Consider the following 17142-nt stretch of genomic DNA (forward strand, 5'->3'; position numbering starts at 1 on the left):
GAACATATACAGCATTGTCTTTCCTTGTTCCTCAATAATGAGCAAACAGATTGTACCTAAGTTGTACAGAAAAAAAATCAATCTTCAGTTATTATTCATAAATGTAAATGGTAAATGCATATAGAAAGCATTTCATTGTATAGTGTGTTTGATTGTTTCTTAGAAAAGCAAGGTTTGGAGCTAGGTAACCAATCCTGGTAACTAAAATATATATTGAAAAAAACATCCATGCATTGAAATGGTCTGCATAATTTAATTGAAGTTATAACAGTACTGTGATGTGATGGACTGCAGTTCAAACTGTGGAAAGGATTTGCAGAAGGTCAGTTCCTTAAATGTTTAATCATTAATGAATGTAAAGAACTTCACTGGAGCATCTTCCATGTTTCTGTGACATTTCACCGGAGGAAGCTGTGTCTGTAAAAAGGAAAGTTGAAATTGTTAAAGCTACTGAGAGCTCCATAGATAAGGGGAATACCATCAACTTCAATTGAGAAGACCTAAAACTCTACATCATGTTTCATTATAGCTTTTTTCCCTGGGACATATTTTAATTGCAGAGACGATAATACAAAATGATAATTTCAGATCAAAACATAATAAAAAGGACATCTTCAGTGTATAAGCCAGTGCTTATGCTCAAGCCACAGTTCCTTTCTTTGAGTACCTGCTGTATTCTACTTCTTTTCAGTTTTCAATCATGGTTCAAGGACATTGCCATGACATACAAAAGAAATAAAGAAAATCTAACTATTAACTTTCTGTTTATTGCTATGATAACACATTGATACTTATTGTATATTTTGCTCTACTTAAAGAGACCAATCATAATACTGGCATTTAAATATGATTTTTCTGCTCTTTGAGAGTTCTGTTAATATATTTGAGTGATAGTGCATCAATATTGGTCTAAAATTTAAAAAAAATTGTCGGGGCACCTGGGTGGCTCAGTCATTGAGCGTCTGCCTTTGGCTCAGGTCATGATCCCAGGATCCTGGGATCAAGCCCCATATCGGGTTCCCTGCTCAGTGGGAAGCCTGCTTCTCCCTCTCCCACTCCACCTGCTTGTGTTCCCTCTCTCGCTGCCTCTGTCTGTCAAATAAATAAATAAAATCTTAAAAAAATTGTCAGTATAATAAGCAACATGTGCCTTACATTATTAAAAGTCTTAGTGCATGTGGCAGCAAGGGGTAGCATAATTAGTACTCCTATTTCTACCCAATTTCATCAGGAAGACATCCTGGCTTCAATGGCAGAGACCTAGAACTTTCTAATTCCACTTAGAGAAGCTGTGGAACCTTAGACAAAATTCCTCTCTGAATTGGAGTTGCTTAGAGATGACGCCTATAAAATAACTCAAAATTGTGGTCCAATATGTTAGTGATTTGAGGAAGACATTGTTGCAAATACCAGGTTACCTTCCTTTCCAAAACACATACTGAGAAGAGGTTAACATTTGTTCTGGAAATTAGGTAACATACAGCAGCTATATCTAGATCTAAACTCAAACCATGCAAAACTTCCACGATTAGAACTAGTTTCACTTTTAGTGTGAAGACTTATAGTGAAACCCAGAAGGTGAAAACCCACAAATAAACCTTCTTTAAAAGAGTATACATTAACTCCCACAGAAGTGGAACAAAGATTTTCACAAAGTCTAACATATTGCCTCTGTTTGTTTTAGAAATGTGCAAGCCGAGAAGTTGGCATCCAGCAATGACAACTTAACCTCCTGAAGATGTTATAGGGCATGAAGAGAACGCTGGCCTAGACGTCCAGAGACCTGGGCTCTGGCTCTTGCTCTGAGTGTCTGTAAAATTTTGAGCAAATCAATTTCCTCTCACAGACTCAATGTCCTCATTTGTAAAAAACAAAACAAAACAAAAGGGTTGGATTAAATGAGACTATGTTCTTGAATCACTTAGTGACTTAATCCAAAAAATAAGAAACAATATACTGGAAAATGATTTTGAAAAGTTAAATGGAAATTAGACATATATTTTTTATGTTTTTTTATTATTCATAAACTATAAAACATAAAACTTCACATGATGAAGTAAAAAAGCATCTGAAAAATCTTGGTCACAGTGGCAGGAAATAATGAATAGAAATCTAATGGTTGACCGGAGCACCTGCAATGATTGACGAAAGGGAAAGAGAAAATACATGACGTTAAGTTTTATTCTAAACCTATTCTTTTGTGATATTACTATCTTGAAACTTTAATAATAAGGACAGTGGTTGTCATCATACTCACCATAGCCTACTAAATCAAGGACATAATATATGAATTTGGATTTCACCCATAGTGATTCAGGAAACATTATATTATTCCAAATACCTTTCCATAGTCTAGTGGCTATCTGGAGTTTAGATGGTCTAAAACTTCATGTGAAAATTTATATGAAAATGAGTTTCCTGCATGATTTTTTTTAAGTCATAACCTCTTTTGGTTTAATTCAGAAATACTAGAATGGATGATAATTCAGGGCGTCCAAGGTAATAGAGTACATGTGGAAACTAATCAAACTTGATTGTTTTAATCTCAGTGTCAGAATGTTCTCAACACATCAAGAAACTGGAGGATTGTGATCCTGATTTCAAGGAGTTACTTGGTTTTTAATAGCAGTTAGTTAGATCCTACTCAAATAAAATGTGGTGATTTTTAACAATTCTGAAGAATGACCATACTTGGTATATCTCTAGACATAAAGTTCAATCCGCATTTTGAAGATGGTCCTGCTCAAAATGCACTGTTCTTCACAGTACTCATTAAGTCCTCTTATATTTGTGGACATTCAGTAACCTCAGAACTTCATCGATCAAAGCTCCATAAAAGAAAAAAAAAATTTCTTTTAACTAAGTCATTCTGAGAATAAGGAAGTTGAGGTAAAATATTCACTTCTCATTGTGGTTTAGGGCATTTGATGAAGAGAACAAACTGGCATGATTTAAATTGAGAGGTTCAGGGTTAATGTGATGCTTTAGGGGACTCTGCATCATTGGTCTAAGGATCATACTGAGAGAAATAAAAAGCATGAAAGTCATGCTTGAAATTGTCAAAACAGTTCCAGTTTGTCTCATCTGGGAGGGAGGATGAATCCTCTGTAAGTTTTCCTGAGAAAAAATACACTGCCTAGATTTTATGTTTAACATTTCATGTTTAAAATATATAATATATATGGCTAAATATACTTTTGAAAATATAAGCTCAGAATTTAAACTTTGTGGATTTAAATGCTACTTACATCACTAGCTCAATGCCATATAATATACAATATTGTATAATAATAATAATAATAATAATAATTGAGCACTTACATGTCAGACACTATTCTAAATGTTTAATGTGTATCAATTCCTTTAGTCTTCTGGACAATGTAATGTGGTTGAACTTTATTAGAATCCTCATTTTACAGAGGGGGATTTCAGAACTTAATCAAGGTCCCACCGCTAACAGATAGAGGAACTGGGATTTGACCCACAAAGCGGGCCTCTCCAGGTGCCACTTTTACCTCTTACACTGTACTACTTCTCAAGATACTGGAGACAGTAATAGGACCCACTTCATGGAACAGGATGATTAAATGAAGCAGTATGTGCACAGCACTAAGTATAGGGCCCAGCACAGAGTAAATTTTCAGAACTGTAATCTAAGATCACTTGCATGTCTTGTGTGCCCAATATACATCTAATTTAATTCTCAAAATACTACTATGTTACTATCTAAATGTACAAGATGTACAGAAATAAGATATGGAAACAGGATAATGAACGAAGGAGTGACAGAGCTAAGATTTGGATTAGGTGTTCTGATTCCATGGGCTAATACTCTTTATGCTACACCATTCTCTCTCTTATGTTCCGTGTTATCATAAATCTGGGGATGTAGCTATTGGTAACAAAATGCTGTATGTCACTGAAATGTGTCTTCTTCATAATAGAGGGATTACTACACAGTTATGTATAGTATGAAGGTGATTTATTACGTCAATTAGAATTTGAACCATTGTTCACATATTAATATTCAATAATTATATAAGAATCCATGAGAATAACTGAATCTATTTTATGGTGAAGTAGATCTAGGACATTCCTTTGCTTCTTTAATGTCATTTAAGCTACTTAGCCTCAATATACTAATTTAGTACAGAAGAATTGAAGCAGTGAATTTATAAGCTAGGAAAGTAAAAGGACAATTTATAAATCAAGATGGATCAATGAGCCCACTGTGAGATGTCAATAAGCCTGCATATACTCAAATTGTACTCACGGTTGGAATCAATTAGCCTCTGGAATTAGAGAGACGGTTTCCACCAATCCGATCCACCGGGGTACCAAATCGCCTTTTTGGATGATCTACTACTTTCCTGAAACAAACCAAGGTGAATATTTTTAAGCTAAAGTCTAAGTTATCAATTAATGACTTTTGCTCTTTTATTTCTTGCAGATCTGGGGGCTTTCTCTGGGAGTTGGAATACACACGATAGTTACCATTCATCAGCAGCCACTACGTGCCAGACACTATCTCTTATTCTTTTAACATCTGTCAAAGTGAGTATAACTACCTCTACTTTATATCTGAGGAATCTGAAGCTTTGAGAAATTAAATTACTTATCCAGAATCAAACAGTGTTGATGAAAAGCCAGGTCTTATCAGCATACCAATCTGCTAAGTGTTTAGTTTGGGTAAGTCCCTTTCTCTCTTCAAATGTTGGTGTATTCCTCTGTTAATGAAAGACACACTAGGTCAGTGGTTTTCCCCAGTCTCTGACTCAGAATGGTTCTTCCAGGGAAGAATCGTTCTGGGGGAGGAAAATGTGCTGATGCCAACACTGAATGTGGAGTAAGTGTGCTTCTCATGTCTTCACTCGGATTTTACCCAGAGAAGCTTTGTTCACAATGGTCTATGTCTGTTATATATTCTCTGTGCCAAATGTTATTTGGAAAAAATAAGCTTTGTTATTAAAATGAAGTTTAAAAAATCCAACAAGAGAACTTCCAGCTTGTATGTTTTGTAAATTCTCTCTTGAGAAAGAAGAAGCATTTTAATTTGCTTTGTTATTACCAACCCTTAGTTCTACCAAGTCAAAATCCTAATAGGGGAGGTCCCAGAACTCTCAGAACATAACTTTCACTGGCCTTGGAGCTATGAGAAGTTTTGAGTCTTCTTAATGGAGATAGAGACAACTGAATCAGTTTTCAACAGCTTAAAGAATTGAAAAGATTTGTTTCAGAATATTTTGAATAGCTTCTGTTCTAACTACTTGCATTAGATTGTCAATATACACTATACAATTTAAGCACTAAAAATGAATGAAAACTTCAATATGATTTTTTCTTATTATCATTTATTATGTAACTTTTATGTAAGGATGTTTTTGTGGCTGTCTTGGGATTGATAAGTCAAACATAGCCTTTGCTTTCAAAAACCTACAATTAAGTACTCTCAGATGAGTAATGATTTAATGTCAATAAGTGGAGGAAAAAAATCTCTCATTTTTATTGACACCAAGTTTTTACCTTAACTACCAGGTCTAATCAGTGTTCCTCATACCACTATTAGGTAAATAATTGATTTAAAAGCTCTGAGAAGTATAGAGAATAATGGAAAATGGGGTATTTTTATTACTGTGTCTTGCACATAGAACATTCCATAAACACTGCTTGATTGTAATCAAAACAATAAATTTGATGGTAATTAATATTTATTTAATGCTTTATATATGCCACACACTGTGCTTAGTACTATGCAGACAGAGATGATAAAAATAGGTATGAACCTGATTTGGAGCTTATCCCCAAATGATATTGTAGGAACAGGGAACAGGGCCATGTTATGTTATTTGTTTGTTTGTTTTTACCTAATTCATCCTTCTTTTCTGTTGATTCAGAAGGTTGGCCCTTAGTTTTGCTAGTCAATGCAGATAGCATCGTATATATGATCTTAAAAGGATGTCTGCTAGACAACAGTTTGATCAGTGGGGGAAAATGCAGGAAAAAAATATTTAGTGCTTATCCTTAACCTAGTCATACCTTTGCCTCTACTCTTCAAATTTCTGAAAAACATACCCTTTTAAGTGAAGTCTATCGTTTGTACTTCTGGATTTTTTTTGGTACTACATTGACTGCATATTTTTCAACTTGATAATCAAAGGAGAAACATGCTCTCTGTAAAATTAGCATAAAATTAATGATGAAGAGTTGTAGGAAGTATGCATATCAGTTGTGCTTAGGTATTCTGATGTAATTATAAATAATTATTGTTGGAAAAAAGAAAAAAATACCTCTTATATTTTTTATTTTATTTGCATAATTTATAGACTTTTATTTTAAGCAGTTGTTTTCCTTATAGTAAGAATAAGGTCTCCTCAAGGATGTCCACAACATAATCCACAGAACCCATAAGTAAGTCACCTTACCTAGCAAAAGAGACTTTGCAGATAGGATTAAAAAGGACCTTGAGATAAGAAGATTATCCTGGATTACCTGGGTAGGCCAAATCTAGTCTAGTCTCTGAAAAAGTGGAAGATGACTGAAAAAGAGTGGGTTGGTCAGAGAGCTGCACTCTGAGAAGGACTTAACCCACCATCACTGGCCTTGAGGAAGGAGGAAAGGATCAAGAACCAAGGAACAATAGGGGTGCTTGGGTGACTCAGTCAGCCTGGGTGGCTCAGCCTTGGGCCTCTGACTCTCAATTTCTGCTCAGGTCATGATCTCAGGGTCCCCATGTCTGCTCTGCGCTCAGTGGGGAGTTGCTTGAGGATTCTCTCTCTCTCCCTTTCCCTCGGCCCCTTCCCCTCTGCTCATGCACACACTCTCTCTCAAATAAATAAACCTTAAAAAAAAAAGAAAAGAATGCTGTGACTTCTAGAAGTTCTCAAAAGAAAATAAGAACATCAGTCCTACAACCAAAATGGACTGAATTCTGCCAACAACCTGAATGAGCAGGAAATGAATTCTCCTCTAGAGCCTCCAAGGAGTGCAGCCCGCTGACCTCTTGACTTCTTCCATAGCCAGCTGGCAGATCAGGCAAAAGAGAGCACAGAGCAGCCAGCAGGGAGAATTTTAGAGGTTATACAGTGGCTAACAGTCAATTATATGGCTGCACCTAATTGGAAAGGAGGCTGAGAAAAGTTGTGTAGATTGGCATATGGTGACTGCTGAGGTTATATTGGACTTCTGACCTACAGAATTGTAAGATCATAAATTTGTGTTGTTTTAAGTCCAGAAGTTCAGGTAAGTTACTACCATAGCAATAAAATATGAATATATTTGTGTGATTTAGAGCTTATGCCTGAGGGTAATGTTGTTGATATATATTAAAAAAAAATCAGACTGCTATGATCTTTTATTCCTTGAACCTTTTGATTCCTTTACTGACTACCTCCATCAGAACTCCAGGAAAGGGGTAAGATAGAAGCCACCTCAGGGTGGAGGAGAGTGCTCAGGAGAAGTTCCAGACATGTAGGAAGAGGAAGTGAAAAACCAACCCCTTCTGGTGTTTAAAGGACTAGTGAGAAGGGGAAGGAAATGGCAGCTGGGAAGAAGAGTAGTGTCACACATGTGAACTGACCTCTCAAAGCACCTGTGGAATGGATGGTGGCAGCAAAAGTAACACTTCTGCTTTCTTAAAGGAAAGTATGATGGTCTCATGCATCTTTATAAATTAGAGCAGAACATTTACTGGTTAAGAGTACTAATGCAAACTAACGATGTACTATATCTTGGCTAATTGAATTTAAATTAAAAAAAAGAGTACTAATTCATTTTTTCAAAAATAAAGGTAAAATAAATGAAAATAGCATTTTTTCTTTCCTACTGTTGATCTTTTTTGCTCAAGCAAATAAGAGGCAGCTGTAGCGGTGGAAAGCAAAATAAATTCTTTTTTCCTTCCTTCTTCCCTCGTTCCATGTTCTTTCCTTCCATTCTTTCCCCAAGATTTGATTAGGAACCAGGATATGAAAGACTTAGATTCTATTTGATTCTTCTACTTATCCATAGTGTAAGCATTTGTAGGACTGTTGTCATTCTGAGCTTCTCTTTCTTTTTTGATAAGATTTACACAATACCTATTCTACCTTTCAGACCAGTTTGTTTATTTAACACTTATTTCTTAAGTAAATTTGATTGCTTTATGCACAATCATTGTTAGTTTTTCTCTGCACTGGGGATACAGTGATGAATAAGACATGCATTGCCTGAGAAAAGCTAATGAGGTAACACACCTGAAATCATTTTACACATTTTAACTGATTCTACTATTATTCCCTACCAGTCCTGTCCATTGGCTTTCAAACTATTTGTAGTTTACTATTTCTACAAATAAAAGCTTTATAAAAGAGATCAATACCTAAAATGTTAAGTGAAGAACTGTCCCTGTAAAGAAGTGCCCCCTCTTCTCCATATATGGTGGTCCCTGAAAGAGCTTCCAGAAACAGCTAAGGGTGCTTAGAGCAGAGTTTGAAAACCACAGATCAAGTGGATATGAATGTTTTTGCTCTAGCCATAGATCCATAATTACTTTGATTCATTTTCTAAAACTTGGGATTGGTTTCAAGTGCTCACATGTATCTTGAAATCAAATAAGAAAAATAAATAAATATATGTGAAAAGCCATTCAGAATTTAAAATTTTTAGCATGAATACAAAATTAAAACAATTATTCCCATAAAGCAATTAAACAAAAAAATGACCATAGCTCAGTAAGTTAAATAATTTCTATAGTCTCCATCCATTTAGAAGTAAAATGGCAAACTAGTATTTATCTTAAGATTTTTGCTGAAATGAAATCTATATCACGGTAGTACGCTCTGTAACACATACTCTTATAAGAATAAACATTGTGTAAAACATAAATGTTAAGACAGTGAAATATTCTTAAGACCAAAGGGGGAAACTGTACTTTCTGACTATCTAGTCCCTCTTGTGACAAAATAATGGTATGACATGGCTTATATTATATATCCATGTTACCTTTTCCATTTTAAAAGATTCTGAAATAGTTTAAGGATACAAAATATCTGCCAAACTAATAAAGAGAATGGATTGATTATTTTAAATACAACTTTAAACTTTAAAGTATACTTCTTGTGTTAAATAGGATTTCTTAAACATTTATATTCCTTGATAATCCAGTTTCTGAAAAAAATTTTACATTCTAAAACAACACAGTTAGAAAATGTGTATTTAAATGCTTTATTGAAAATCACTTCACACATACAAAATAGCCTATGGATTTATCTATGTTCAGTTTTTTTTTTTTTTAAGATTTTATTTATTTGACAGAGAGGGGGGCACACAGGTAGGCAGAGCGGCAGGCAGACGGAGAGGGAGAAGCAGGCTCCCCACTGAGCAGGGAACCCGATGCGGGGCTCGATCCCAGGACCCTGGGATCATGACCTGAGCCGAAGGCAGACGCTTAATTGACTGAGCCACCCAGGCGCCCCTATCTATGTTCAGTTTAAAGAAAAATAACATGAACACTCCTGTTGGCACCAAATGAAGAAATAGAATATTACCAACACCTTGGAATTCCCCAGTGTTCTTGCTTCCAAATTGCATCCCTTTCATGGCTCGGTCCCAGAAGTAATCTGTAGACTGAATTTTGGTTTAATTATACCCTTGCTTTTCCTTATAATCTCTATTTATTATTCAAAACTCTCTTGTTTAGTGTAGATGGTTCTAAAATTTTATTTAAAAGAAATCTTGTATGAAGTCTTCTTGACTTCTTTCAGCAAATATTTTGTTTTGAGATTTGTCCATGTTGAGATACACAGCTGCAGTTCTTTATTTTCACTGCTGTGTAATATTTTATTGTATTAATATACAACAGCTTATTCAGACATTCTACCACAGATGGAAATTTGAGTTACTTTCTTTTTTGTCGTTAGTATTTTTCAGATGAAAATTTTCTTATAGATGCCTTTAATGCACGGCACGTTTAAGGATTTCTCTCAAGTGTGTTTTTAGAAGTACAATTGTCAGCTATGCCTATACTTAATTATATTGCACAGAGCCAGACTGTTCCAAAGTTGTACCGATTTACATATTCAAGAGCAGAGTATGACAGCTCCTATTGTTTCAAATCTAGGCCAGCCCTTGCAATGTGGGATTTTCGTTTTTCTTTCCCTTCCCCTATGTTCATCTGTTTTGTTTCTTAAATTCCACAAATGAGTAAGATCATATGATATTTGTCTTTCTCTGACTTATTTCGCTTGGCATAATACCCTCTAGGTCCATCCACGTTGTTGCAAATGGCAAGATTTCAAGCATTTGTAATTTTATCTCACTGTGCTTTTAACTTGCTTCCTCTGAATAAGTTTCTCCCTTTTTCCTTTGTTTATTGGCTACTTGGATTTTTTATTTTGGAAGTGTCTGTTCAAGTCTGTTGCCTGTTTTCTATTGGTTAGTTTTTCTTTTGTTTTGTTTTGTTCTGTGGTGTTTTTTGTTTGTTTGTTTGTTTGTTTGTTTTTGGGGAGAGAGAGAGGAAGGGAGAGAGATGGTGGGGGAAGGACAGCAAGAGAGGAAGAGAGAGAATCTTAAGCAGATTCCATGCCCAGCTTGGAGCCTGACCCAGGGCTCAATCTCAGGACCCTAAGATCATGACTTGAGCCAAATTCAAGAATGGGACGCTTCACCGAATGAGTCACCCACGTACCCCAGTTAGTTTTCCTTTTAAATATTAATTTGTAGGAGGGTTACAGATACTCAGAATGTTAGATTTTGTCAGTTATATGCAAGTATCCTCTCCCATTTGTGGCTACTCTTTACTGTGTCTTTTATGAAAATCTTTAATGTTGTTTTTAAATTTATCAGTATTTTTACTTTTTGTTTATTAATGACTTCTGCTCTAATGTTATGAAGATATTCTCCTATTTCATCCTAAATTCTTTTTGTAGTTTTGCTTTTCACATTTATGTTCTTAATCCTTTTGAAATTATATTTTTATTTATGGAGTGAGACAAAGGTCATGTTTTTTTTTATATTCATATTCAATTATTTATAAGCATTAGATTCAGCTTATTAAGTTTCATGGAAAATCCTTTTGCAATTTTACCTTGAATTGTATTGAATCTAAGATATAAATACATTTGGAGAGAATTGAAATCTTTATGCTATTGAATCTTACTATCTAAGATCTTTTCTTTAGGTTATCTTTCATGCCTTCTCAAAAATTTTTGTAATTTTCTCCATAAAGACCTTGCATAGTTTATTGGATTTGTTGTTGTTGTGACACCATTTAAAAACATGTGCTGTAGGTTTTTTAATAGGTGTCCTTTACTTGGTTAAAAAAAAAGTTTCTTTCTATTTCTATTATTAGTTTATCAGTGATTTTGATCATAAGTAGCTGCTTAATTTTATTGAGTGCTTTTTCTGCATCTATTGAATGATGTGGCTTTACTTCTTCACTCTATTAACTCTGTTAATTGACCTTCCAAAGCAAATGAAACTTTTACTGTATTTATGTGATGAATCCAACATGATAATGCTGTATTGATCTTTTTAATACATTACTGGAATTGTTTTGTTAATTTTTTTTGTAGGAATTTGTACCTGTTGTCATTAATGCAGTTTTCCTATAATTTTTTCTTGTTCTCTCCATATATGGTTTGGTGATCAGATAATGCATTCTCATGAAGTGAGTTGAGGATTGCACCTTCTTTTTTGGTTATCCTATTGTTATTTAATTATATCATGTTGTGAAAATATGCTCCATATAGTAACCAAAGCTTTAAACATTTTAAGGCTTATTTTGTGGACTAGAACTTCATTGATTTTAATAGTTATTTCATGCGAACGTAAATGTTTTTTTTTCCCCCATTGTTGGATACAACAACAACTTTTACTGATCCTGCTTATGATTTTGAGTTCCAAGGAAAGAAACCTAAGAATCACGGTGTGGAGAATGTTCCCTAAAAACAACAGTCTGATTTGCCTGTACATCTTAAATGGGCAATAAAATGCTAGGCCCTGTCAACAAGGGCATGCCACTCCAGTAACACTGAGTAATATGCAGAAAGGGAAGATATAGTAATGGTTAACAGAGGATGTCCTTTTAAATAGTTCAATAATTTATTTTTATTTTTTTAAAGATTTTATTTATTTATTTTTTGAGAGAGAGAGAGAGAGAGAGCACAAGCTGGGAAAGGGGCAGAAGGAGAGGGATTACCAAGCTCCCTGCTGAGCAGGGAGCCCAACAGGGGGCTTGATCCCAGGACCCTAGGATCATGACCCGAGCTGAAGTTAGACGCTTAACTGACTGAGCCACCCAGGTGCCCCTTAAGTAGTTCAGTAATTTAGATTAGTATAATATGTAATTAAATGATTATACTATACAGCTTAGATGAGTACAGTAGCCAGGCTCCAACATGAACCCCAATAATACCACCATAATGCAGTCTCCTTCTGCACTGAGCAGGGATGACCTCTGTAACTACCAGTATACTGTGATTAATGTGTGACTTCCGAAGCTAAGTCATGAAAATATTGCAGCTTCCGCCCTGCTTTGTTGGATCACTCACATTAGGGAAGTCATCTGCCATTTCCTAAGGACACTCTAACAGCCATATAGAGAGGTTTATGTAGCAATGAACTGAAGCCTCCTGCCAACTGCCAGTGAGGAACTAAGACTTCCTGCCATCAGCCATGTTGAGTGGGCCATTTTCGAAATGGATAATCCAGCCCTGGTATAGCCTCCAGATGACTGCAGCCCTGGCCAACTTCTTCACTGAAACCCTTGGAGAGACCTTGAGCCAGATGCATTCAGGCAAAAGTTTTCTGGATTTCTGATGCACAGAAATTATGTGAGAACATCAACGTTTATTAATGTTTTAAGTTGCTAAGTGTTGGGTAACCTGCCCACATAGCAATAGATATCTAATACCGTGAGATTAAAAATGCTCTGGGATTCCACAAGAGAAGAGATCACGTCTAATTTGGGGGTTCCAGAAAGAATTTATGGAGCATGTGGAAACAATAAACCAGATGATGGTCCCAGTCTTGGTTTCACAATTTATAATTAAGGCATAGAATTAAGAAATGACTGAATGACAGGGTGCCTGGCTGGCTCAGTCAGAAGAACATGTGACTCTTGATCTCAGGGTCATGAGTTCAAGCCCCATACTGGGGGTAGAGATTACTTAAATAAACAAATAAACTTTAAAAAAGAAGAATAAATGACTATAGGAGGACAGCTATTAACTATATGAACTTGGAAGGACTGACCTGTGAGGACAGACTAAAATGAAGGACTCAGCAAAGCCCTGTAAAGAATGAAAAGGTAAATCATCAAAGTCCACAGAATTGTGTTTAAAACAGACATTTAGGCTTTTAAATTCAAATTCCAGAATATTAGGATGGAGGACCATATTAAGTCTGAATGATGATGTAGTTTTTAGGGGCCAGTACACAAAGTCCCTTTTCCCCCTGGAGTCCACATTCAGAAACGATAGAGAAATAAGCTATGATCAATGCATGGAAATCAAAATATCATTTTTATTAGTGATCTGCTAAACACAGGATGTGGCTTCACACCTGCATTTGAAAGGGCTTCTTTATATTTCCTGCTTGGATTAGACCAATTTATATGACTAGTCATGGTTATCAAGTAATGACAGGAAGAAAGGTGATCAACGAAACATGCTCAACTCTTCCTCAATAACTGGCCTATTAGATAAATGACTGCTTTCTCTTCCAGAAGGGAGTGAATCTAGGGTGGGACAAGAAGCAGTCTTTCCCTAACCGGAGTTCCTCTACATGGAAATTTGAGGCTTAATAAATGGGATATGTTTAGGAAGATGGAAGAAAGTGCTACTTTGCTTAGCAGAAAGTTGATGTATGACTTCTGGAATTCTATTTCAAAGTAGTAATTCAATTTTAAATGGATTCTGTTAAATTTATGATGATGGTGCTGACTAAGCATAATGTCACCTTCTAAAGTATTATCCCAAGGAATGGGCAGAAACAAACCATGAACACTGGAATAAATAATGAGATTGAAGTTTCTGTAAAGTAACATAGGCATGCTTGATTTGGAAATTGCTGTAAAGTGCTAGGATAAGGCATAAGGGATCTTCATTTGCTTGGCTCATGAACCTCTGTGAGGGTCTAATGAAACTTTCAGAACTTCTACCCAGCAAATAGATTTACACAAAAATGTCTTCTAGAATTTTCTTTTGGGGGTGGGGGTAGGTGACGTACATATCAAAGCCTATCCACGGAATTAAGTATTGCCGCTTCCGGGAGAAGGTTTTAAACTCATTCATATATGAGTTAGGGTAGGGAGCAAAGGCAAAGGGACTGTCTCAGTCTGTGGTATTGAGATGCAGTGATGAGAGGCCAGCAATAGAGAGCAGTTACAAGGAACAATGGCCCCGGATTATGCTTAAGAGCATTTCCTATTATACAGCCAGGCTTTTCAACTAGGAGGAAGGAAGTAGGGAAATAGAACACCATACTCTGAATCATTTTCCTGCATTTCTCACTCTGAAATGGAGCCCATTTTGAACTACCTCCTATGGGCATCACCAAATAAGAGCTGGAAAGGAATAGCAAAAATCATGAGATGCCTAGGTTGGCCTAGGTCTCTAGCATTGCTTCCCAATTAATTAGAAAGGAAAATGAAATGCTAGGATTTTTACCTTTAGTCTTTGGGACTGTCATCAAGAAGGGCAATCATATTCAACAAAATGAAACTGCAACTGCTATTCTCAACTGTAGTCTGAATTGAATGTCTGGCTTAGGATAGAAACCCATATATCATTGGTATAATTTTTCTGAAACTATTTATTTAATGCACACATTCTAAGTGAACCTTGTTGTTCTGGGCCTTGGAAAAGTGCCTTTTTCATGCAGAACTTTAATCTCTTCATCAGAAGCAGCTATTTACCTGGAAAGTTATTGGATTTGGAGTTAAACAATCTAACGTTCTAGCTGGCAATCTCAGGAAAATCATTTTATCTCCCTGAAAATATGCAAATTAAATGGGGATAATAATATCTTCTTAGAGAGTTATAGGGATTAGGAAAAAAAAACAAACATATATACCAGAATGTTAAAATGGGATTTTTTTTCTATCTCAGTTTCGGCTGTGGCCTCAAAAAGCTGAGGAAAAACAGAAGTAGGTGGCAAGTATTTCTTCTGGCACTCCAAAGTGAGATGCTAGACTCATGCAGGTTTTGCAAAGGGGTTTCCTAAAAACTGATTTTCCCAACTTGAGTCCAATAAAAGGTTAGATGTAGAGTAGGTGAAGAAGGAGAATTTCTGTGGAATGAGTTATTGGAGAACAGTGGTATTTTTCCTCCTCTTTCATATTCTGGGGTGGGGGGGTGGCTTCAAGAAAACAACTTAGATGGCTTGACATATGCCCTTGGAAGCAGACAGACTTGAGAGAATAGTGTCAGTGAAATCCGAAGAGCAAGAAGCTGTGAGAGATTGCTCCGGGCAAGAATGAAGAGATGGTGACATAAGGAACAGCTTCAGTTTCAGTGACTGGAATCAAAGGGGTGGGTTTTCGGGGTGCCTGGGTGGCTCAGTCGTTAAGCGTCTGCCTTTGGCTCGGGTCATGATCCTGGGGTCCTGGGATCGAGCCCCGCATCGGGCTCCCTTCTCGGTGGGAAGCCTGTTTCTCCCTCTCCCACTCCCCCTGCTTGTGTTCCCTCTCTTGCTGTGTCTCTCTCTGTCAAATAAATAAATAAAATCTTTAAAAAAAAAGGAGGGGTGGGTTTTCTGTGGAGCAGATGCAGAGCAAGCACGTGGGTAGAGTCAGCCTAGGTTCATTATAAAGGGCACCTTCCCTGACGGGCTTGCTGCCAGGGGTGATGGTGAGGCGACCTCAGTAGGATGCTGGCGCTGGTGTCAAATGAAGTAGTTGGGAAGGGAGGATGAGGATGAGGGGCAAACTGACCTACCAGAGGAGAAACATTGCAGGAAGCAAGGATGTTTATGTCAATGTTCCCAATGGGGGTTATGTGATGACTCCAAAAAACATCCCATGATAAGGAATCAGCTTTGAGCATTTACTGAGACCAGAGAGCAGTAAAGCCAGGGCATAATAGTATCAGTCAAGTCAGATTTTTCCTAACCTCTCTGCACTGCATCCCCAAGACCAGGGAAGCAGAACGCAGCCCACTGTAGTAGGGGAAGGGGTGAGGATAAACTGACTGCAAGCAACCCCCTTCCCATTGCAGCTTTATAGCTTGAATGGGGCCTAACCAGGGGAGAGGAGAAACTTTAATCATACCACTGCATGGGCATAGAGTCCTTCTCTTTGAATTAAGTGGTTATAATAACAACATACTGGAGCAAAGTTTATTGACCTGAATCTGTGCAATGTGCCATAATTACACTGGGTATCTTCCATCTCGCTTGCCAGAGTCAATCTCTGCCTTTACTCATTTGACTTTCAGTCCAGGAGGCTATGTGTTTGGATCACATAAAAATTCCTTTGCTTTTGCTGTGAATTGTGCAAGACTGTTGAATCTCAGATCTGTACCTCTGAAACAAATAATGCAATATATGTTAAGAAAAAAAAAAGAAGATAGCGGGAGGGGAAGAATGAAGGGGGGAAATCGGAGGGGTAGATGAACCATGAGAGACGATGGACTCTGAAAAACAAACTGAGGGTTCTAGAGGGGAGGGGGTTGGGAGGATGGGTTAGCCTGGTGATGGGTATTAAAGAGGGCACGTTCTGCATGGAGCACTGGGTGTTATGCACAAACAATGAATCATGGAACACTACATCTAAAACTAATGTAATGTATGGGGATTAACATAATAAAAAAATTAAAAAAAAATTCCTTTGCTTTCTGGCTTCGGTTTGGTTTAGGCAATGGGCAGCCTTGAAAAGAGACTAGAAGAACAAAGGAAGTGAGGTCAGGATAATTCCCCCTGCCTCCCCCCTTGCCAGGTCACTTCCCCCAACTGAAGGTCACTGCTTCTCTCAACCCAGCTGACTGTTCAGGATTGTCTCTCTGACTTCTGGAAACCTCTCCCTTCCTTATCTCTTTAGACCTGTGTCTCGGGCTGTTGCGCCACCCATTTCGATTCCCCTCTTCCCCTCGACTAGAACTATTGAGAACAAATCCTTCTCAAATTTTCCTATTTCAAATATACTTCCTGTTCCTGCAGAAACTCTGACTA

General features: G+C 36.8%; 1 protein-coding gene across 1 annotated transcript in view; it reads right to left on the reverse strand.

The window, feature by feature from the left end:
- Positions 1-233: 233 nt before the first annotated feature.
- OSTN (osteocrin) overlaps positions 234-17142 on the reverse strand; it is a 45086-nt gene continuing 28177 nt past the window's right edge. Inside the window, exons 4-5 of the mRNA XM_078067978.1 lie at positions 4274-4370; positions 234-417 (exon numbers count right to left, since the gene is read on the reverse strand). Coding sequence (XP_077924104.1) covers positions 4286-4370 — 85 coding nt within the window. The 3' untranslated portion in view covers positions 234-417; positions 4274-4285. The remainder of the gene's footprint in view (positions 418-4273; positions 4371-17142) is intronic.

This window comes from Halichoerus grypus, chromosome 1 (assembly GCF_964656455.1).
Source record: "Halichoerus grypus chromosome 1, mHalGry1.hap1.1, whole genome shotgun sequence".
Taxonomy (NCBI): domain Eukaryota; kingdom Metazoa; phylum Chordata; class Mammalia; order Carnivora; family Phocidae; genus Halichoerus; species Halichoerus grypus.